This window comes from Podarcis tiliguerta, assembly GCF_965153285.1.
Source record: "Podarcis tiliguerta genome assembly, chromosome: 6".
NCBI lineage: Eukaryota > Metazoa > Chordata > Lepidosauria > Squamata > Lacertidae > Podarcis > Podarcis tiliguerta.
In genome coordinates, this window is record NC_139539.1 from 74,926,732 (window position 1) to 74,951,252 (window position 24,521).

Consider the following 24,521-nt stretch of genomic DNA (forward strand, 5'->3'; position numbering starts at 1 on the left):
CTAAAAGTTTACAAGTTACAGAAACTATTTTTGTCCTTTAGCTTGTCCCTAGAAAACAACCAAACTTGTTATCAGATTGCAATTTAATCTTTTCCAAGAACCGCAGTGATTTATGCAGGCATGTAGTTCCTTCCAAACAAAAATAGATATGCTTCCAAGCACACAACAAAGATGTCAGAATGTTGGCTCTGCTCTAGAATCTTCTATGTACATAGGATTCGCTGTGTGACACAGAATAACATTAATCAAGAGTTCTCAAGAAAGCCACTGTCTAAGCCACAATGGTGATGCGGAAACACCAAAGGCTAAGCATTATACCGAGCTGGAAGAATGAATGTGCTGCATATTAAGTGGGCCAAGAAATAAAGCCTTTGAATGATGTACCTTAATGGCGGTGCACATTCTTAATTTACAAAAGTGGCTGTATTTCAAGTGTAATTTCCATGGTACATTTTTGGACAAGGTAGATGGACTCTGAAATGGTTTAGATACAAATGTAAATGTTTCCAGCCCTTGCTAGCTAGCTCAGTAGTTGAAACACTGCACTACTCTGAAGTTGCAAAAGAAAATTACATCTTGTGCCTTATCCCGCGTCCCCCAAAGTAGATAGGTCAGTCAAGTATTTCCAACTTAGATTTTCAGATGCTGCTGAATTTTGAGACTTTGATACCTGTTTGTTCCTTCTTCCAGGTTGCCCTTTCTCTCCCCTCTTTCACGTTTTCTTTCTATCACTCCCTTCCTATTGATCAGCCGGAAAGTCCATAAGAAATCTGGGTAGAAATCTTACCCAGGACAGTTTTAAATAGTCCATACCTTAAAAGAAAGGGGAAAGCTTCTGCTGAGCTCTCCTGGGTGCTTCTTTCCTATTTGTATCGACTGCAGACTCCATTAACCTCCTCCCCAGTGGGCGACATCCAAGGGGGTTCAGCTTGCACAATGAGAGCCAGTGTGGTGTAGTGGTTAAGAGAGGTAGTCTCGTAATCTGGGGAACCGGGTTCGCGTCTCCGCTCCTCCCCATGCAGCTGCTGGGTGACCTTGGGCCAGTCACACTTCTTTGAAGTCTCTCAGCCCCACTCACCTCACAGAGTGTTTGTTGTGGGGGAGGAAGGGAAAGGAGAATGTTAGCAGCTGTGAGACTCCTTAAAGGGAGTGAAAGGCGGGATACCAAATCCAAAATCCAAACAATGGACTTCCCACTCTTCCACCTGCAGCCCCCTCCCAAAATCTGCTCTGGTGTGTTGGAGGACCCTCTGGAATAGGTTGGGAAGGTGTGGAGACTTCAGCGGGGAGGAGAGGGAAGTCTCATCTTCAGTGGTAAATATTAGATATTGCCCATTATACTCTCCCCACCACCCACCCACCCACCATGAAGATTTTAGCTTGGTTTGCATGCAGGACTTTACCCTTGTGTGCTCACCCCTCCCCTTCCGTCTTTCCACCACACCATAGTTTTCTGTTGCATCTGATCTGGAAAATTATGGCTTGGGCTTGCTTTCTGATTCAGAATCGCGAGCCGCAGTTTCCCAGCCATGTTTCTTAGGCTTTTATTTGACTATTGCTGTTTATCCGCCTGGCTTTTTGTCCACATTCTTCCCTGTGTTTTGTTTTAATACATATACCAAACATTTTAATTTCAAACCACACAGCCTCTGATGGGAATTTATTACTCAATAGCTGTGTGAATGTTTGCAGTAGGATGGACTGACATCAGTTTCTCCTCCTGCGGCGACACTTCGCCACAGATCTTTGGAAAAAGGCTTATGAGGTCATCTAGCAAAAAACCTCTTTTGAGTTTTCCTCAATTACTTGAATTGATGATTCCACAGTTTTCATTGAGAATCTCGTAACCTTCTTGCTAAAAGGAATAGTTCCTCTGGTTCCTCTCCTCCCATTGCTCCTTTTGAATATTTCTTTTTAAGGACTGTTGTGTTGTAGTTGTTCCAAAGTGGGCTTAAAACTAAAATTAAACAGTTCAGTGTGCAGTGTGTTGTGGGTTGGGAAGCCTGAGTCTGAGGATCTCCTGTGCCCACCATAAGATTTAGGGATGTTTAATAGGCTCCAATGTGATCTGTAATTCAGCCTGGGAAGTGATGGTAGGAATGTTTTTCCTCCATAGCATTAATTGGCTGATTTAAGGTGTGGCTATAACATACTTTAGGACTGGCTCCAAGACGTTGGAGCTGTTGGCCTGGAAGTTTGGATCATTTGCATTTTCCTCTGCTACACTGCCAGTGAGCAGCAGTTTGTGGAGGAACCAAAGAGCCTGGGAAAGGTGCCATTGGGATTCAACTTTGAGTCAAGAGCTTTCAAGCCACTCCTCAAACTTAATGCGCTCAAATGAAGTTCAAATGTTCTTTTTTTGTTCCAGACAGGGTGGAGGGTATTCCTCTCTCTTTCTTTTATTCCAGCTCAAACACACACACACACACACACACACACACACACACACACGGTGTTGTTGTTTAGTCATTCAGTCATGTCCGACTCTTCGTGACCCCATGGACCAGAGCACACCAGGCACTTCTGTCTTCCACTGCCTCCTGCAGTTTAGTCAAACTCATGCTGGTAGCTTCGAGAACACTGTCCAACCATCTCGTCCTCTGTCGTCCCCTTCTCCTTGTGCCCTCCATCTTTCCCCAATATATATATGGAAGAAGCAACCTATTGCAAGCTTTTTCATCTCTGCCTTAAGTTTTTGTTCTGTCCAGACTCATTATGTCACCATGAATACAGTTATTGGTTGTTATGTAATGAGCTCGGTGTATTTGCTGGAAAGGTGGAGAGATAGAAAACGCAGGGTAGCACTTAAATATGGACTGTGCCATTGAAGGTTAGAGGGTCTTCAAAATGGCCGATAATCGTGATATCTTTATTTCTCATAGGTATGCTGTGCAGTATGCGTAAAAACACAGACACACACATGTTCCCATTTACAGTGTAGTTGGTGCCTGAAGACTCATAATATGCCCCCAGTCAGCTAGTAACATCTTCATTTTGGAGCAGGGGTGCCGACTGGGGCCCCAGATTATGGGTGCCCCTTGGGCCCTCTGGGGCCCCCTAGAGATGGCGCTTATGCTTTGGAGCCAAATAAATCCTAAGCAGGGGAACTTGTGCTTTTTGGCTATCCCGGCACCTTCACCTTACTGCGTCCCATGATATTGTCGCTTTTGCAGTTAGCGGAAGAAGCCTCTAATTGCTTCCAAATGCTTGCAGCTTGAGCTCTGCTCGATCCTTGGGTTGTCTCATTTCAAGAAGTGCACAGCTGGCTGTTTTCGACAAGTCATTTCATTATGGCTGAACCAGTCCCTAGTAATTTTGTTTTATGGCCGGTCTCCTCGCCTCCCTCCCGCCCTTATTATCTTGGATCATAAGGAAAACATTCCCCAAGCCAGACGCAAGGACAAGAATGCCTCTTGCATTTCTTCTACATTTTTATGGCTATTGTAATTACCGTTGTAATGGATCTTGGGTCTGCAGAATCAACAATGTGTGTGCGTGTTTTAAATCATCATTTCTTCCGTATAGATTTCAGGAAGATCCTGCAGATCTTGTATCGGGGGTGTTTCTTACCCCATAGTTATTCTCTAGAAAGTCCCTGAGCCACAGGCTGTTGTCTGATAGACTTGGCATTGATCCCCGCCCCCTGCAAGGAAATAATGTTGGTCTGCTAAATAGTAGCTTATTTATTAGAAGTGTAAAGATACGATATTTTCCTGAACTCACGGAAAGTAGCAAGAGAGTCACAGAATCATGAGCTTTGCACTGCATGCCTTCCTTTGCTCTTGACAAACCATCTCTGGACGCAAGTGTATTTTTAAGCTCTGCAAGTTCAAACTTTTAAATGCACAATGCATGCCATTACTTGGATCCCTGCTTTGCCAACACTCCATCCACCCCCTTTGAAGCCGTATTGTCCGAAGAACTTGGGAGATCTCCCTGGCTGCCCCAGGCTTCCTGTTTGATTCTGGGCAAGCTGAAGCCTTTCTGTAACCGCTTACGTTCCGTCCCTCGGCCTCTGGCATTATTTATGTAGCGTCTTGAGCACTCTGCAGCTAGTCTTTCTCTCCCCCTGGGGCTTATATATCCAATCCCCGGCAACAATGGGGCATTCTTTTCTTTTGCACAGTTCTTGATAAAACTGTGTGTGACCTGTGACATGTTTCTTTCACAAGGGCCCGTTTGATTGCGTGCATTGTGCCCGTGGCTTGGCTTCTGAACCGATTCCCATGGTTACGATGACCATGAAAACATGTCATTGTGGCAGGTCGTCATACTGTTTTGGCCAGAGATTGAAATGAGCTCGATCCGAACTGCGTACTCGGGTTGCAGGATGATGAGTGTGTTGCCCAGTCTTTGTGGGAATCTGTGGGAATCCTTCCAATGGCTGTCTTGCAAACACACACACACACACACACACACACACACACACAGCAAATGGCTTCACTTCCTGCAGCTCACAACTAGTTGGTCTCTGTCAGTAAGGATTACAATGCGGTGGAAGCCCTAAAAACTGCTATGGGTAGTGTTGTTGTTGAATTGAATTGAATTTTATTATTTCGGTCACAGACCAGTTCCATCCCCAACATACAATATCAAGAAAGTCATAAAACATGATAGGGATATATTTGGTTGTGGAATTTATTCGACCTATTCTTAAACCAGCTGCCTATATGAATATTGTACTGCAAGTAGAATACTACTAGTATTCTTGTTGGAATACACAACAACAGTTATAATTGTAGATTTATACATTTGTGCCCCATTATATTCGGTGGGCTAAGAGCGGCTTAGCCATTTTCATCAAAATTACCACTGTCCCCCAAAGGTTTCCTAATGCAAGACATGTGCATTTAGAGAATAAAGCTTTAGAGCAAATCAAAAGTCCTGGCTTTCTCTCATTCACTTTTTTTTTGTCTGGAAAAAGAATTCTGTTGGTTGACAGCCCTGGTTTCAATTCGTCACGTTTTTTGTTTTAAACCCTCTCGTCCCCTGTCATATTCCCTTACAGCACTGCTTGAAAAGGCAGGTTAACCCCCCCCCCCCCCCGCCACCAAAATCTCTTTTTGGAGTTGAGGGTTGGGGGGTACTTATTTCTCATGTGTCACATAATAATAGTTTTGCATGCTTTGTTAAAAGGAAAAAAGTGTAGGTTTTAAGATGACTTCTGTAAACCTTTCTAGTGTCGTTCCACTTCTGAGAGAGTCCATTGGAATTTTGATGCAGCGAACTCCACCGTCCCTGGAAAGCAGTCTGCCTCAATGCTATCAAAGAGTAAGTTGAAATCTTTCCATAAGTTTTAAACATGCTCCTGGACAATGGAATCGCAGAAGCCGGACGTCTGAAGGACACTTGTCCTCCAGCAAAGCCTGTACATGTCTTCTTCCTGAATGATCAAAAGTGTAATATGATGAAACAAATCTAATTACCTGATAGAACAAATTTCTGATTTTGTACAGTTTCTGTACTGCATTGGGTTGATACTAGCTGATATTTGATGCTCTCGATGCTCATAATTTAAGGCTGAACAGTGAAGGTGCATCCTTGACATCCTACAAGCATAGCGTCTTGTATTTTCCTTGAGTCACTGGGTGCTTCATGATGGAAACTGCTCTTTGTACCTTCCCCATATGCTTAAAAAAAGCCTGTAACATACTATGGGGTGGAGAGGGGCAGAGAATGCAATGTTCTGCATTGTAGCTGTATACTTCTTGGATATCACTCTGTGTAAAATATAATAATTCCAAGAAGGTATTGGAACACAGCATCATAGGCCTATATAGTCTCTTTTAGAAATATTTTTATTTGCCTCTTTGAACATCTGATGACCTTCTGCACACTTAAATCAGCAGAAGAAAGCTTGCCTGTGTAATTAATTCACATGTTCTCAGGTTTCAAGCTGTAAGCAGTGAGGTCCTTTGTTTAATTCAAAGGATTATGTGTATTAGCCAAAACAGTCCTGATAAAATCAAGCATATTATTTTAAACACAATGTATTGCAAGCGTGCATTCAATATGAAGGTCATACTGAATTGGGCGAACAGTAATGTTTCTAACGGCACAAAGGACCATTCGTCCTAGGTGGATTGAAAGCCAGTTTATGGGAAGGAAGTTGAAGAAATGGCTCTCTTCCCAGAGGAACCTAGGTTTGGGATTGCTTTATTAGTCTTCAAGGTAAAAAAGAGAATCGGCTTGAATTTGGCCTTCTTATTATAGGATGCCATACAGTCTGATGCCAATGCTATAAATAAAAGTATAAATAAATGTGTTGTACTGGGTAGAATGTCAGACTAGGACCACAGTTCTAGGGATAGGTAAAGGTAAAGGGACCCCTGACCATTAGGTCCAGTCGTGGCCGACTCTGGGGTTGCAGTGCTCATCTCGCTTTATTGGCCGAGGGAGCCGGCGTATAGCATCCAGGTCATGTGGCCAGCATGACTAAGCCACTTCTGGTGAACCAGAGCAGCACACGGAAACGCCATTTACCGTCCCACCGGAGTGGTACCTATTTATCTACTTGCGCTGGCATGCTTTTGAACTGCTAGGTTGGCAGGGGCAGGGACCGAGCAACGGGAGCTTACCCCGTCGCGGAGATTTGAACCACCGACCTTTTGATCGGCAAGCCCTAGGCTCTGTGGTTTAACCCACACCATGGTTCAAATCCCCACCTGACCATGAAGCTCATTGGGTGACTGTGGGGCTGTTACTTCCTCTCAGCCTAACCTACCTTCCAGGGTTGTTGTGGTTATGAAATGAAAAGTGGGAGAGCTATGTGCATCACCTGGAGCTTCTTGGGAGAAAAAGGTGGGCTATAAATGCAGTTAGACAACCATGGTTCATTTGGCTAGTGGTGATAATGCCAAGGTTGCAGATTCCATCCCCATATGGGACAACTGCATATTCCTGCATTGCCAGGGGAGCAGGACTAGAGGATCTTCAAGGTCTCCTCCAATTCTATGAGTCTATAAGTACATTTGCTGCATCTCAGTTTAAACAAAAGAAATATGCATACATTGTTCATTCACGGGGCTCTTTTGTATACCACTAAATTTCTCTCGTTTTCCTTTTAAAAAATTGATTTCTAAATGCCTCTTATGTATTTTAGGTTCAGCAGTTGCAAGGAGTTTACAGTTTACACGACCCTCATTTCTGGACCCTTTGTACTGATGTTTACATAGGGACTTTGAAACTGTTTGTAGCTCCAGATGCTGACGCAAAGTGGATTCTAAGCCAGACTCACAACATTTTTACTCAGGTATGTTTGATGCGTGTCGTGTAAATGTAGGAATGGCACTGTTCCTTTCAGCTGAGGTAATGCTGTTTTTGTGGAAAGGAAGAGTAAAGAATAACAGGACAAGGTGATTACGTTTTGTGTTCTGTAGTGGTCAGTCTATGATTTGTCCTTTTCAATATGTGATTGCTGTGAATGCTGATTCATGTTCGTTTTTTGCTCTGATAATTCTAGTGTTGCATATGTAGTTTGTATGTATGTATGTATAACCAGGCTAGCCTCCATTTTTTTAAATATCAGAAGGAACAGGAACTGGCCAGCTGGCTAGATCCTTAGCTCTGCATGTCACTGGCAGCCTAAGGGGGTAAGAACCAAACAAGCACAGTGTGGTGTGTGTGTGAAAGAGAGATATTCACACTTAAAATTAAATAAATATGATTTTCAATTTTATACATTTCAATATTTTTACAATCATTTGAACATTTCAAAACTCAACTTCCTTCCCCCTCTTTCTGCAGTTCCTTAAATTTTCTGCATATTCCAAATTAACTTACCTTAATCATTTATTCATCTACTTTAAATGTATACTCTTATAAAGCTGCAGGTTATTACAATAATCCTGCCAGTGTTCTTATCTGTTTACAGCTTGTTTGTAAGTATTCAATCAACCATTTCCATTCTTTTATAAAAAATGTGCTATCTTGATTTCTTACATTTTTGAGAGATTTTCACACAATTTGATCTGAGCTACCCAGCTAGCTATTTGATATTCCGTTTAAATTTCCTAAACAAAGGAATTTGTGCAGGGTGTATTTTGCATTAATTTCTAGTGGGCTTCTCTAAACGTGCCACGCGTCACATGCTTTTGCTAGCCAATTTCACAACCATAGCCAGTGTGGCATAGTGGTTAGAGCACTGGACTGGGACCTGGGAAAATGGGGTTCATATCCCCATTCAGCCATGAAGCTCACTGGTAGACCTTGGGCCAGACACTTCCTTGCAGCCTAAACTACTTTCCTGGGCTTTTGTGAAGATAAATGAGGAAGAGAATGATACCTGTCACCTTGAGCTCCTTGGAGGAAAGGAGGGATCAAAATGTTATAAATGCACAAGAGAATCCATTCCCATTTAATGATTGGTAGGTTTTGACATGGGTCACACAATCCCCTAGAATTTGTATTCCAATGTGTTTATTTTCTTCCATCTTCACAGGCTGGAGTGAGGCAGCTCTATGTACAGATTGACTTTGCCGCTATGTAGCAAATATCTCGACTGTCTCGTTGGACCAAAGCTTTCTAGTACTGTCATGATTTAAAAGACACTGTACTTCCTTTGGAACAGAGATCTGCTCCCGTCTTCTCTACGGTTGTCCAAAACTGAACAGACTCTGCTGCCTTGTGGGCTAGATAAAGAGAGAAAAACCGAAAAACTGCGTGGCCCCGGACTACTTGGGATTGACTTTCACGAGCTCCAAACCTTTGTGGATTTACTGGCCAAGTTTGTTCCTGCAGCAAACTTAATGATAATGTGGTATTGCAATCATTGGTTTTGCTTTTTGTGAAGCTGCTGGAAGTTATCGCTTATTCCCAGAAAGCCAGTGTTAACTACAGGGAGGGTGGATAGAAAATAAATTTTTATTTTTTTCTTAAAATGTCACAGTGGTTGACATTCTACAACGTGTAAGACTGTTTGTACTTTGCAAACTTAACGAACCAAACCATATTGGGTTTTCAGAGTGCCTTTTCCGTCAAAGTATCTGCCAGCCACAGATATAGAACATCGGGGATTTTTATTAATTTTTATGGCTACTACTTGTACCCAATAGGACTCTTGCTTGTGATTGGTGTGATTTATGTGTAATTGCATAATGGTAGATATTAGATTCTCTCTCTCTGTTACATTTTTAAACTTCCAAGGAGGTGATTCTTCAATTTTACAATACAAAGATAAAATGATTGCGCAGCGTTTGTTTACAAAACGTTTGACCACCAGGGCGTAAATCTAGGCTGATAGCACCTTCACATTCCTAATGGTAATTAGAAAATAACGAAGCACTCAAAACAAAGGATGCATTGCCTCTTTTATTGACTGATGGTGAAGGCTTTGACTGGCAGATTTATTTTAACTGCAGAATGAAGGTTTGTATATGATAGTCAACAGATGATCTGAACTTTTGCTTCACAGTCCATGTTCAGAATTAATTCACAAGCTCTTCAGCCAGAAATCCACCAGTTCAACTAGTATATGCAATAAAGCCCATGCATTATGTATACATTATCATGGAATATAATTTGGTTTGTTGAATCTGATTGCATATTTTGAAAGGGTTTTTTTGCATTAGATTTGAAAATGAGCCATAGGTTCTTCAGCACTTAATACCTTAAGAAGGAGAGTCTTCTGAGTGAACTGTGTGGTTCAGCTAAATATTGCTTCACAGCCATCATTTTTCATTTTCTGTCTTAACTAAGGTTCTTTGTAAACTTCACCTTGGGCAATATATTTCCTGGGTTTATCCTGCAATGCTAGTGTAATGTATAAAGGCTTGCTAGGCAACTGTCAGAGCGCTTCATGACGGAACAACAAAGATCTCACAAACGCATCTCTCGTTTCCAACGTTGAAGCTGAAGTTGGTCGGAATTGGAATGTATGGTAGTAAGCAAACCCCTTTTGACTAATCAACAAAGATAATCGCACATATGTTCAAATGAATGAAAATCACCTGATTCCGTCCCCCTCAAAAGGCCATTTGCTTGAACAGTTGTGTGTCAAGAAAAGTTTATTTAGAAAAACAAAAGTTGCTGCTAACCGATGGTTAGATACCCCCCCCCCCCCAAGTTGGCTTAGCTTTAGCTGGAGGGAGATTTATTCATGTCTTTTAATGAAGTTTAGGCATCAGAAATGCCTAAAACGGAATTGTATTGGTACATTAGTTTCTATTTAAAAAGACTGTAACGTGGAATTTCTGGTTTTTATGGGAATAATCTCCTTTTAAAATGTATCTCTTAACTCGGCCTGTGTATTCCATTACTTGCCAATTTTATTTTTACTTTGCTTGCTATTCATTTAGAAATGCAAGTATCAGACACAGTCTCTAATTCAAGGTCTGAAGATGAGTTGTGGCCCAATACACTTCTTCAGTAACTTCCAGTCCTTTCCACAAGACGCATCAGGGCTGCTTCACACATGAAGATTCCCATATAATGTGAGCAGTGCACTGTGAGAAACCTACCCTGTGAGAGCATACGCTGTAGAAAATGCACGTGCCCTTTTTCCACACGCTATAGCAAATTCCAATTTTTTCCCCTTTCAGAGATACGGTGTACCTCTGTAGATTAATGTGAAGTGCCATTGGCTCTGAACCCATTTCAGTAAAATGGCTTTTAATTAAAGGTAAGAAAGAACCCCCATTTTTTCCCGTGCATATTGTCGATATTTCAGAACTTTGCTTGTGTCTTCTGCTGAGCACACACTAAATCATTGGTTGCGGCTGAACCCGAGAGCCTCGAAATTACTTAACCTTTGAATTGGTGTTAATTTGCTTCAGGCCTTTCCCCATGGAAGTAGTCCTCTTTGTTCTAACTTCTCTCACCCAAATGACAAATACTGAGTTAAATCATCCTTTGCCAAACACGTGGCTTTGAAATTTGCTTTTATCTAAATTTGGCAGCAGAGGTTAAATTAATGCACAGCTTTTACACAACTGCCAAAGTGAGATTCTAGTGCAATAGGGGTGCTTACCCAATAAATGTCCATGTTTCTCTCTAACGATAATGTAAGGTCTTCAGTTTAGGGGAGGAGGTTTATATTAGTGGGAGCTTGTTGTCAACCGAGCCCTTAAGTTGTGTGAAGTGAAGGAAAAGTGTCCTTTGTACTTTTAGGCTTGGATGTCGGCACACTGCGCAGTCATAGGATCGGTCTAGTTTTTGAGTAACGTATTGTACATTAAACCACTGCATAGGGCAGATGTTGGTACAGATGGTAGCCAGCTGCCTCGGTGGTGTTCTTACTCCCGAAGCTTTTACAGGATAAAGGTCGCTTCTAAAAAGGAACGCTTCCAACTACATTAAGACACTGGCAGTCCTGATTAGTAAATGAAATATTACGTGGTCTAGGGCTTTAGAATAGTGCAAAGGGTTAAGAACCGAAGAATGGATGCTAACTGCATTTGACCAGGTGAATGATACTGGGATAGATGTGAGGAAATGGGAGACTGGCAGTTGGTTATGCCAGTGCAAATAGAAGGAGCAATTCCGTTTTTGAGGGGGAGGGGAAATGCAGCACGATTTCATTCAAATATGGCAGTTCAGCTCAAGTTCTTAAACTTGGCTAACCTGGTTCCATTTTCTACATTGGTGTCATATTGATTCTTGCTGCTGAAAGTATATATATATATTTTATTCCTGCAACATTTTGTCTGTGTGTGTGCCCCTTCTAAGTCCTGTTTCCTATCCTGACCTGATCTTCAGTCTTCTGATAATTGCTTGATACCCTCCAAGAATTGTGTCTCTGATTAAATGCTGCCACCGAGCCTTGTGAAAATGCACAGGCCCACGCCAAGTGTTTGGTTGGAATTGAAAATGCCACTGTGGATATGGAATATTTTATTTATTTTCACAGTCCCATTACCTGAACAGTTCTAATCTTGGCCTGGGATCAATTTTCTGCGGCAAGTGTTTAACAGAAGCAGTGCTCACATAGTTCACGTCCCAGAGGTATACCATAAAAGAACTGATGGGCATAGCGATCTTCTTGCCAAAATTGTAACTAGTACTTTCAGATCAGATAGAATGGGAAACCAGTGCTGAAACCCCATTTCCTAACTTGCACATAAAGTGGGGCTCTGGTGTCAGTCAGCCTGTTGTATTTCTCAACGCATGATGTACCGGTGCAATTGAAGGACTTCACACTGTTTCAGTGAATTCAAAGAGGTGACTACAGATAATTGACGACTGTAAACTGTAATTGGTTTGGGAATGCTAAAGCGAGTAGCCAGTCTGACTTGCCGTAAGTGCAATACTGGACATTCTGATGCATATTTTTTTCTACTTGAATACAGTCTCTGGAATATTTAAACAGCTAATATGTTTGAGACAATATTTGGGATCAATTTTCCTATCAATAAACTTTTTCCTTTTGCAAACGTTTTTCAAATGTTGTGTGTTTCGTTCCTTGGGGTGTGTGTGTGTGTGCGCAATCTGCACATTCCTGGCTGCCCTCAAGCAAACCATCTCCTGGACAAATGTAATGTGAGAACCAGAAGTTGGGAGTCAAATCTTGTGACGTCCAAAGCTCTCACTTGTGGAAGGAGAAGGAGAGGCAATCCCTTACCCTGTAAACCTGTTCTGGAGACTTGAGAGGCCCTTCAGAACAGTGTGGAAGGTTGCCTGAGTGTCTGTAGAGAGGATTAATGAAAATAGTTTTATCTCTCCCCCCCCCCCTTCAATGACAAGAGAAATCTCTTCTGCACTGAAGGCCAATGGAAGATTTGCAGAAGAGGAACACTGGATCCAAGCTTAGTCTATCTCAGCTGTGGTGAGGTCAAAATCTAAACCACCATGAATGCAAGGGCTATGGTCAAAAGAATTGCTACATTATTTGGTGCAGTAATACCATGTCTCTTCCCCCTCTCCTCTGGCTATCATATCCTGTAATCCAAGGCTTGTTGTGTAAGCAGAAGTCTCTTCACATATGGATAGCATTGGATGCAAGCCATTGTTAATGTGTTACATATGTAAGCCGATAAAATGCATGATGCGTTTCATTTCTCAAAGCTTCAGCATCGTTCAGTTCCAAGGCTATTGAGGGTTTTAGCGCCCAAGTAAAAAAATTGTGCTTTGATTAGAATGACCACTAAAATGTATAGAGAGTACACATTTTGTGAGAGAAGCCATAGCACAGATGGGCCTGGATTTTTCAGTGGAAGACTGACTCTGTATCTAGAACAACCAACACTTTATACTGATATGCAGAAACTGTTCTCTAATATACAAAAGCAAGCATATTTTTACATGTTTCATTCTGAACTGGCTTTTTATTGGTAGGTAATTTTTTTTAAAAATGCATTTCATACCGAATTTAGGCAGCCTGCCAAACGACCAGACTTGATTATTGCTCTGTGGGTTATATTCCTTGATAAATAGTTTGGTGTCTTCGTAGGGACTGGCAACAGGACTTTCCAGCAGTCTGCTTGGGCAGCCAGGGTGGGCTTCCCCCTCTTGCAAAACGTATGGCTAACTAGCGACACCAGATTCAGCTCAAAGCACGTGCGTAAACAAGTATTTATTCAGCCATGTGCTCAAAAACGGATTTGTCAACTGCAAAGAGTTTGAGCATGTCTAATTCCAACGGATGCAAAGTTCCAGTTATGATCAAAGAGTGTAGAGGATCGCCTAATGCCACCGTAGTCAGTTCCTGTAGAGTACCGGAAGCAATCTTTTGATCCACTGCGCCCACTCTTGCTAAGCCTACGCAGACGGTGTTTTCTGCAATTTCTGTTAAAAAGGGGGGGGGGGGGGTTAAAGAGAACAAAAAACATTACGGAAGCATAGTGGAAGAGGTTGGTGCGCTTGGCACACTTCTGCAGGAAGTGATGGTTTCTTCCTAAAAAAAGTTAAAACGCTGCTTACAAAAAAGGCACTGTCCTCTGAAGACTAATATAAAGGTACCCCTGCCCGTATGGGCCAGTCTTGACAGACTCTAGGGTTGTGCGCCCATCTCACTCAAAGAGGCCAAGGGCCAGCGCTGTCTGAAGACACTTCCGGGTCACGTGGCCAGTGTGACATTGCTGCTCTGGTGAGCCAGAGCCGCACACGGAAACGCCGTTTACCTTCCCGCTAGTAAGCAGTCCCTATTTATCTACTTGCACCCAGGGGTGCTTTCGAACTGCTAGGTTGGCAGGCGCTGGGACCGAACAGCGGGAGCGCACCCCGCCGCAGGGATTTGAACCGCCGACCTTTCGATCGGCAAGCCCTAGGCACTGAGGCTTTAACCCACAGCGCCACCCGCGTCCCTAATATAGACTTCTCTAAAAAAACACAACCCACACGTGTACATTGCTCAAGTTCTTCGCAATAGGATGTGGCAAGTGGGAGCAGTGCCAAGCCCAGGAAGCAGGTTCTCATTCTCAATTGAATTGCAGGTATAAACCAGTGGGCTAAGTAGTCATTCATAAAGAGTCAAGTGAAGGCTGCCTAGCTGAAAAGACTGATTCTGCCCTCCTGGCCTAGTAACTGCTTTGATTTATCAGCAAAAGGACCAGAGCAGGTTGGGGAACCTGAGGTCCTCCGGGCGTTTTAACAGAAATCCCATCAGCCCCAACCAGCAATGGACAATGTTTAGGGATGATGGCTCGGGAGTCCAACACCATTTGGAGAACCATAGGCGTCTGTTAGTGCGCCAAATTCTGGCGTCACATAGAATGCTGCTGAAATGTGAAAGCCCAAAGTCCACCACTGATTGGATTGCTATGAGTTGTGTGGTGTCATAGTTTTTTTAGACTTGCCTCCTTCCAAACAGGGCTTGTTTAGAGAGGCCACTCCACTGAGAATCAAAGAGACTGATTCCACTGATAACGGCTAATTCTTTCATACCCTTTCTGGCCTCTTAATTGTGCCTCCCGTTTTGTTTCAGAAAGGCAGTCCATGTGAGCTAGCCGGACTTTGCGGAGCATTTTGCCATTGCTTCCACGCAATCACTATTTGGCCATTTGACACCCTACAGCCTCATGGAAAGTCTCTGCATTTCATTAACCAGCAGGAACTCCTAGATCCGTCAAAAGTTGACTATTAAGACACACTTTCCCAGGATCAAGGCGCCTCCCCTGTTTCTGCAGCAACTAGTAACTCCAGGAAAAGCACGTACAGTGGTACCTCGGGTTAAGTACTTAATTCGTTCCAGAGGTCTGTTCTTAACCTGAAACTGTTCTTAACCTGAAGCACCACTTTAGCTAATGGGGCCTCCTGCTGCCGCCGTGCCGCCAGAGCCCAATTTCTGTTCTTATCCTGAAGCAAAGGTCTTAACCTGAAGCACTATTTCTGGGTTAGCAGAGTGTGTAACCTGAAGCGTATGTAACCCGAGGTTCCACCGTGCATCAAACAGAGTAAGGTCAAAGTGATTCACTCTAAAGTATGTTCATATGGGATTTGCATTTCTTTTCTTTTTTTAAAAACCAACTGGTTCGTGGAGTTTGTGGTTGGTTTGTGTGCAGGCCAATGTTTTGTGGCTACAGCGCTCTGCCTCCGGTCCTGCTTGAAGTTCACTTCACTGTGGCTGATGAACCACAGTGAATGCTTGGCCTCGGTAGGCAATTTCCAGCCTGCCAATTTCAAGAGGGCCCATCTCCATCCCAAATTGCGAGTTATTTGATGCTGCTGCGGTCTGGACAAAGGAGGGGAGGGCCAGCCAGCCTCAAAATGCTAGCGGCCAGAGCTCACGTGCGTACCTGGTTCTTCGCCTTGTAGCCGCCTGTTTTGCACAATAGCGAGAAGCTGCTCCGCTGCCTGGTTCACGCTCATGTATCTGGGTGGCTCATAAATCTTCTTCCCCCTGATGGAAGGAAAGGTACGGTAGTCTGGTCAGCAACTGTCCCCCCTGTATCCCAGTCACGTAGTGGGGTCCGTGTACAGTAAAGCCAAGCTGAATTTAACATGGCTTGCCCAAAATGGTTAAGCTTCAAGATAAAACTTTCTTTGTCGCAGCAAACCAAGGTCTCACATTCACTCTCTGGAAGCTCTTAAGAGGGGCAGGCAGCCAAATGGCTCTCAAATGTAATAATAATAATAATTTTTATTTATACCCCGCCCTCCCCAGCCAAGGCCGGGCTCAGGGCGGCTAACAAGCAATAATAAAAACAAGTTGAATGAATACAACTTAAAAACAAGATTAAAATACATCATTAAAATATTGAAACATTAAAATATTAAAATGCAGCCTCATCACAGGAGGAGAAAGAAAAAAGAAAGAGGGGGAGGGAATCAAATTGGCTCCAAACCAAAGGCCAGGGAGAACAACTGTGTCTTACAGGCCCTGCGGAAAGAAATCAGATCCTGCAGGGTCCTGGTCTCATGAGGCAGAGTGTTCCACCAGGCTGGAGCCAGTGTTGAAAAGGCCCTGGCTCTGGTTGAGGCTAATCTAACTTCCTTAGGGCCCGGGACCACTAGGGTGTTGCTATTTATGGACCTTGAGGCTCTCCGTGGGGCATACCGGGAGAGGCGGTCCCATAGGTATGAGGGTAGAGGCCCATTTAGTTTAGACCCTCGCTAGAAGCCTGTGCATGTTTTGTCTCATCCATCATGTTTTTGGCAAGGAATACACCGCGAAAAGGAGGTCTATAGGCAGTTGCTGATGAGAAGCAGGCGAGTGTTATACGCGCTGCCCTCTGATCAGCTGGAGACATAAAGCAAACACTTCCAAGTTTTTAAACAGCCAAATCCAGGTGTATGTTACAGCTATGGAAACAGCAGACACTACTAGCAGGCTCTTTTTGTGGCGTCAGCATCCCAGAACTGCTGGCTTGCAGAAGAAGCGTCTACCAACAATTAAGTCGGTCAGTGTTGAAGAAAGTCTCCTCTGTGCGTGTGCTGTGAATCAGAGCCACTGCGTGGCTGTTTTGAAGCTTTCAAGCTAGGAATTAGAGCCTACATGAGTAAACTGAAAATGCTCTCCGCATCTGAGAGGTGCCACATGTCGCGCTGCTGCCTCGGCACAATCACAAGTCACGTATATTTTGAGACCCCTGCTAATCTACTGTAACTGCCGAGATACATCAGAGAGCACGCTATGTGTGCCAAATTGGAAGGGAAGCCTGTGTTTTTCGACCATATACTGTATAGTTACATAATTATAGACCCCAAAGCCAGCTCTCAAAGGGTTGTTTTCTGCAAAGTTTGCCAGCCCTGGAGTTGGCAAGAGCAAAGCTTAGGAAGAAGTTCCAAGGTAAATTTCCACCAGAGATTGTCGGACTCCGTGGATGTGAATCAGACCAAAGTGAGGACGTGTCTGGAGGTGATCAATAGATCCAGTGGAGAGGAAGAAGGAAGCTGACTCGACTGATCTCTCCTAGATTAGAAATACTGAGCGATCAGGAGAAAAACGAAACTAGTCAAACCTCAGTTCCTGAATGCCTCTGTTATCGTACATTTTGACTCCCAAACGCTGAAAACCCGGAAGTAAGTGTTCTGGTTTTTGAATGTTTTCCAGAACCCAAACATTCGACGCGGCTTCCGCTGAGTGCAAAAAGCTCTTGCAACCAATGGGAAGCCGCGCCTCAGTTTTCGAACATTTCGGAAGCCAAACAGGGTTCTGGAACGGATTTTGTTCAAGAACCAAGGTGCCACTGTACCACAGATGAAATTACTAGGGGTCATAGCTAGCTAGCCTAACTCTGGGCACTTATTACTGGAGATACAGGGTGCATACGGAACCCAAGAAACTGAACTAAACCAAGAGCTTTGCCCCAGTCTTAAAAAATTATTCATTAGATGCTAAAAGACACCAAGACAACCATCACCGCTGCTTTGCCACACAAGCCCCATCCTGTAACAGAAACACTGGAATCTGCTTACACTGACTCAGACCGCTGATCCCTCTAAGTGTTATCTATATTGACAGGCAGTGCTAGTGCGAAGAGTTGCTTTGCATCATTCAGATGCCGGTTCCTGCCTTCACCTATCCCAGTGCTGCCTCAAGCAAGTCGCTTCATCCTGCGGGACGGACTGCAGACAAAACCAAACTGGGTGCCAGGAGAGGGCACTTCCTCCTTAAGTCTACAGAGATATTTTGGCACCCGTGTTCACCATTCATGTTCACCGTTTAAGCAGGATTCCTAAACCAGCTTCAATTCTTAGTTAAGAGAGCAAGCCGGATGGCCTAAAATGTGATTAGTACGGCAGCTGATTGGTCCTTTTAACTCAAGGGTGGGGGCCCATTAGCCATGCTGGGTTGGTGCTGAATGGGAGTTGGGAGTCCAGTAACTGAGGGCTACTGGCTCCCTCCCCCTCACCCAACCACGCCTTAAATTGAAACATGGAGAGAACCTTTCTCTATACCGTGGTTTTAGTATGCGTTTCACTTACATGCCAGCACTAAGCTGTGAATTATCAGTTGCAGACCACACACTTTTGAAGAAACCACTTACTTCATGAGATTCTCCAGCGACTGTTCCTTGACTTTAATGTCTGCAGGGAAACAAAACGGGACATACACTTTAAGTCAATTGCCTGTGTATTACTTTCACAAGCATTAAGACGGAGAACTTTTTTTTATTGAGCTGCGTTTGATATAAGAAAGATATCTCTCATGCACACCCAGAGAGCCAGTGTGGTGTAGTGGTTAAGAGTGGTGGACTCGTAATCTGGTGAACCAGGTTCGCTTCCCCGCTCCTCCACATGCAGCTGCTGGGTGACCTTGGGCTAGTCACACTTCTCTGAAGTTTCTCAGCCCCACTCACCTCACAGATTGTTTGCTGTGGGGGAGGAAGGGAAAGGAGAATGTTAGCCGCTTTGAGACTCCTGAAGGGGAGTGAAAGGCGTTTTATCAAATCCAAACTCCTCCTCTTCTTCATGTTGACTGTGCCAGCCAGTCATCATTCCATTTCCCCCTGTGATACTCATTCAGCCATCATTCCAGGGCTGTTTTTAGGTTTCTCTCTCTCCCCCAAAGGCTCTGTGTAGTTCTGCAAATCCCAAGCAGCCCCAAGCCTCTTAATTGTTCCTGATCTAGCTTGGCTGGTATGCTTGGATGGTCCTAATTTGGAGACGCATGGAGAAGTCTGCAGCTCAGTGGTACAGCATCCATCTTGCATGAGAAAACTCCCAAGGTCAATCTTTGGCATCTCCAGGACAAGTTGGCAGGGAACTGCTGCCTGAAACCTTCCAGCCAGCCAGTGTGGCTCAGCTAAACGAGCCACTGTTGCGATGCAGTGTAAGGCAGGTTCCGGTGTTAGGTACCCGCAGACTGAGTTCACTACTAACATATAAGACTGTGTTTAAGACGCTATCTATTATACATAATTCATTGCAATGGTTTTTCTTCTTGTGGAAAGTGACACAGCATCCTTTAATTGAACTCTCTTAAATACACATCAGCTGTAGGAAGTTAAAACTGTGATTGCAGCCAAGAAACAAGCTCTGTTGATTTTTTAGGGCAGACTTACTGCTACATGAGCAGATTTGGGGTTAGAACGGACGAGATCAACGAAGGCGTTTCCTCTCGCTGTCTTCTAAGTGGAAAACTATGTTTTGTATCGTGCTTCACTGAGGAGATGAAACTTTTTGAAACTGAACGTCTATTAAGTTAGAGCGGCATGAATGAGCTATGGGCAGAAACCCAGGGGCCTGGACAAGCAAGCCCCATTAGTTGTGCCTTCCTGTCTCCAATCAAATAACCCCAAAAGACTCATGGCAAGCCTTCAACCACATTAGTCACCTTTTCCTATTGAATTAGGTGGACTGCAGATTTTGGTAAGATGAGCTCATTTCATTTTGTTGAGCGCTAACTCATTCTCTTGTATATTTAAATATGCAGCTGTGCCTCTTGTCTTTCCATAAAGTTCCCTAAGCTTAGAAGTATTCAGATCTCGGTATAAACCATCTCAAATAACAAATCTAATTTTTGTTAGGGCTTTGAAACATTGTGCGGCAGATTTTTGTCACTATTTCGATCACTGCCTTTTCTCCTGATGAGTTGCAACGGCTCTGGTTCATGTCCATTGATTTCAGTGGGCTTATGCCGAGTCTGACTTGGCTTGATACAACCCAATGTGTTTCCTAGCTTTCGCAGTCTCGATTCGCCTATCTGGAATTTCTGCTTCATTTTACATCTTTCGCCCAATGCAAACCTTCAAGTTGTACACAAACAAGAACAGAACAGACGCAATACACAGGAGAAGGCATGCAAGTCCCAACAAAATTCAAGACAAAGGCGATGGTTAAAAGAAGAAGTGGCCAAATTGTAAATGCTAACAGTCAGGGAGTGACATCTAACTAAGCCATAGTCAGAGCAGACCCACTGCAAATTAATGGGTATCCAACTCCGTAGTCCTGTCAGCTCAAGGCTTTCTGCTTGTGCAGTGGGACTTTCCTCTCTTCTCCTCCCCCTCCATCATTCCCAAATATGCTCTGGAGACTTGGGAAATGCCTAGGATGGATTTAGTAGGCATGTAGGGGTGGGGAGAAGAGGGGAAGCCCCATGGCACAAGCGGAAATCCTTGCACTGACAGGACAGTTACTTCACACTACTTTATAGACAGAAGCTACAGCCAAAGCAATTTCTTCCAGCCACATCTCTTCTTCTGCTACTGAAGTTTCTTAGTTGTTGTTTAGTCGTTTAGTCGTGTCTGACTCTTTGTGACCCCATGGACCAGAGCACGCCAGGCTCTCCTGTCTTCCACTGCCTCCCGCAGTTTGGTCAGACTCATGCTGGTAGCTTCGAGAACACTGTCCAACCATCTCGTCCTCTGTCGTCCCCGTCTCCTTGTGCCCTCAATCTTTCCCAACATCAGGGTCTTTTCCAGGGAGTCTTCTCTTCTCATGAGGTGGTCAAAGTACTGGAGCCACAGCTTCACGATCTGTCCTTCCAGTGAGCACTCAGGGCTGATTTCCTTCAGAATGGATAGGTTTCATCTTCTTGCAGTCCATGGGACTCTCAAGAGTCTCCTCCAGCACCATAATTCGAAAGCATCAATTCTTCGGCGATCAGCCCTCTTTATGGAAGTTTCTCAGTACCTTCTATAATTGTATGTGCACAATTGCCGCACTCTAGTTGCCCCAGCATGCACGGTTGAATGCAGGAGCGTCCACATCTTGATTTGAATCTGACTTCCCAAGCCTAGTTCTTGATCCCACAAGTGCTGTGCGCTAAAGGGGTTTCTCCAGCTGCCTCTTTACTCTGCAATGCTAGCTGAGAGGCGACAGGAGCTTATGTCTTGCAGATTGGCAGGCAGGAAGTGGCCATTTACTTTGCAGTAAAGGCTTTGCTTTGCAGCAAAGTGCTGTTTCCTGCCTGCCGGGTCTGCGAGGCGAGCTGGGCAGTGCATTCTCGATATATTAGGTAAAGGTAAAGGTACCCCTGCCCGTACGGGCCAGTCTTGCCAGACTCTAGGGTTGTGCGCCCATTTCACTCAAGAGGCCGGGGGCCAGCACTGTCCGGAGACACTTCCGGGTCACGTAGCCAGTGTGACATCGCTGCTCTGGCAAGCCAGAGCCGCACATGGAAACACCGTTCACCTTCCCACTAGTAAGCGGTCCCTATTTATCTACTTGCACCCGAGAGTGCTTTCGAACTGCTAGGTTGGCAGGCGCTGGGACCGAACAACGGGAGCGCACCCCGCCGCAGGGATTCGAACTGCCGACCTTTCGATCGGCAAGCCCTAGGCGCTGAGGCTTTTACCCACAGCGCCACCCGCGTCCCATCTCGATATATTACAGGGTGACAAAATATGAAACCTTTGTCTCGGTCTGGAGTCCATACTGGTAAGAGACAAAGTATTGATATATCGCCCACAACTTACTTAGGATCTTGTTGATCCATGGCCTTCTCTGACATGTTCTCACCACCACCAATGGCTGAACACCATGGCGCTTTCTTTGAGCATACCTGCAATTTATTGCTATGAATGCCAATATCAATAGACCGTTCCTTCCACCCTCTCTCTATGGGAAATGAGCTAGCATCATAATCTTTCTCCTGCCATTTATGCACAGTGGCAATTTCATTTCATTCAGTCAATTGCAGTTTTGATTTAATCTGTATCCAGCAAACATACTTTCCACCCGCTCCTCAATTAAGTACATTTTAATATTTAAACCAACGGCCGGAATGTCTCCTTCAATAACCAGTCACTTGACAGTGCAGAATTGTGGTAGAGACAAAGAAACGCAGGAACAGAAAGAGGGGAGCAGAAGAAGCCCAAACTTGAATGTTGTAAGATTTTTTTGCGTCATTTATTTGAAAAAGTCAGCAGGTAATTAAAAAAAAAAAACCCCACAGTAATGCTTGCTTGTCAACTCTCCCTTTTTGCAGTTCTTAAAGAATGGAGGGGAGAGAAAGGATCAATGAAATGCAAAATAGACAGATTAAGGTGAGGCCATGATGACATTTCACACTGGTGGCTGGGAGCATTTAACACCTATTAAATCCACTTCTTTCTAAAATGCATTCCAAAATCCCCACCATATAGGTTTTCATACATTTCAACAGTGAGGAGATTTACAATCAAGTCCTGATGTACACACAGCGTCCAGGCGCCAATTCCAGGAATGTATGAAACTTCTGCATGCATGTTCTGACTTGATTTATAAACTTACTATATGCTGGCGCTGTGTATATTATATGTGGGTGGCGCTGTGGTCTAAACCACAGAGCCTAGAGCTTGCCGATCAGAAGGTCAGCGGTTCAAATCCCCGCTACGGGGTGAGCTCCTGTTGTTCGGTCCCAGCTCCTGCCCACCTAGCAGTTTGAAAGCATGTAACAGTGTAAGTAGATAAATAGGTACCGCTCCGGCGGGAAGGTAAGCTGCATTTCTGTGCACTGCTCTGGTTCGCCAGAAGTGGCTTAGTCATGCTGGCCGCATGACCCAGAAGCTGTCTGCAGACAAATGCTGGCTCCCTCGGCCTATAGAGTGAGATGAGCGCCGCAACCCCAGAGTTGTCCGCGACTGGACCTAATAGTCAGGGGTACCTTTACCTCTACCTATATGCTGGCAAAATTTAGCTCTTTCCGGTGCGCACATGGAAATCACCTTTTGACGTGGGAGGTTTAGGGATCCTGGATTGTAATCAAGGAGAGCAGTGGAAGCCACAGGGGCGGTCTATGCTTGGAGGAACCCCAGTAAACAGTTCTGACCCGTAAAGTGTCTGGAGTGTCCTGTAAACTCATAGAAAATCTGCTTTAGCACTGGGAGAATAGTTCCGTTCAGGCTGCAATCAAGGATCCTGCCAGTCGGAAGAAACTCAATTCTCCCTGATCAAGCTCAATATCTAAACAGGACGGAATGGTCTAATTGCTTGCAAATTGCATCAGTCTGATTTCCATCCTGATCAAAATTCCATATGTGATTGACTGCATCTGTATAATCTCTCTCTCTCTCTCGCACACTGGAGGGTTTCATGCAAGGCTGGATTTAGTCTGAAAAGCTCTGTATGATTAAAATAAATCCTGCCCCAGTGCAGAGACTGTCGGATCGCCTCCTGTTTCTACTGATCAAGCTCTCCTGCTTTTAAGAGTAGCATGGAACCGCTTACGATATGAAGCTCCCCCCGTTTCTCCTCATGCCAGGAAAAGCTTAATTTCCTTCTGTTGGAACTGCTGCAAAAGACGCAGTAAAAATCCTGGCGGTCCTAGTAAAGAAATGAACTTGCTAAAACTTCCTTTTCGCTGGATGATGATTGCAACTTAAGACCTCAAAGCCAGGAAGCTGATGGCATGGGCAGGGCTCGTTTCCTTTTCTCGGTGTTAACAGACAACTAAATGATCACCGGGCTAAGGACCAGTTTACAGAATTCAGCAGAATCTACCAGTTAAAAACTTCTGCTCGACTGTTTTACCTTTGAGCTGTGACAGTGGGGTTGGGATAGATGTCTCCCGAAGGAGAAAAAGCACAAAAACCTGTACCTAGAAGAAAACCACAACAACAAGACAGAGGCTCAGCTCCATGACATGCTGTTTTCCTATGTCCAGGGAAGGGTTTGGGGTTTTTGCTCAGCTTTGCTATTTCTTAAAGATGCAATTGCTGCAGGTAAGAAAAAAAGCAGAGGATGTGTAAGGCGGTGGACTTTTGAGTCTACGGTTTGATGCTGCTGCTTCTGTGTTTGGACAGCAAGGCAGAGGCTATCATGGAGGAGAAAGCAATCCATGGCTACTATCAATGCTCTGCCTCCAAGGCTGGAGGCAGTGATGCTTCTGAATGCCAATTGCTGGAAGCCAAAGGAGGGGAGGACGCTCTTGCTCTTAAATCCCGCTTGCTGGTTTCCCATAGGCAACTGGTTGGCCCCCGTGAGACAAGGCTGGGCCACTGCCTTAATCCAGCAGACTCATCTCATGTTCAATCAGCGTATAGAGGGGAGGTCCAAAAAATATCTACATGGTGCCTAGGGAACAACTTGCACCTTAATATCAGCAAGACAAAGGAGATGGTGTTGGACTTTCGGAGGAAGAGAGGAGAACTAGCCCCGCTGTACATCGCGGAGGGCAGTGTGGAGACAGTCTCTTCCTTTAAATTCCTAGGAGTTTATCTCAGTGAAGACCTTACTTGGAAAATAAATACAACCCAAGTGGTTAAGAAAGCCCAACAGAGACT

General features: G+C 44.3%; 2 protein-coding genes across 3 annotated transcripts in view; one reads left to right on the top strand and one right to left on the bottom strand.

Annotated features, from left to right (window-relative positions):
* SLC30A7 (solute carrier family 30 member 7) overlaps positions 1–12,368 on the top strand; it is a 33,655-nt gene extending 21,287 nt beyond the window's left edge. The window contains exons 9-11 of the mRNA XM_083445228.1: positions 5,181–5,271; positions 7,103–7,252; positions 8,441–12,368. Coding sequence (XP_083301354.1) covers positions 5,181–5,271; positions 7,103–7,252; positions 8,441–8,488 — 289 coding nt within the window. The 3' untranslated portion in view covers positions 8,489–12,368. The remainder of the gene's footprint in view (positions 1–5,180; positions 5,272–7,102; positions 7,253–8,440) is intronic.
* The window catches only part of DPH5 (diphthamide biosynthesis 5), a 29,897-nt gene continuing 16,996 nt past the window's right edge, over positions 11,621–24,521 (bottom strand). For both annotated transcript variants that reach the window (XM_083445242.1, XM_083445243.1), the window contains exons 6-8: positions 18,363–18,402; positions 15,669–15,772; positions 11,621–13,719 (exon numbers count right to left, since the gene is read on the bottom strand). In XM_083445242.1, the coding sequence (XP_083301368.1) occupies positions 13,508–13,719; positions 15,669–15,772; positions 18,363–18,402 (356 nt within the window). In that variant the 3' untranslated portion in view covers positions 11,621–13,507. The remainder of the gene's footprint in view (positions 13,720–15,668; positions 15,773–18,362; positions 18,403–24,521) is intronic.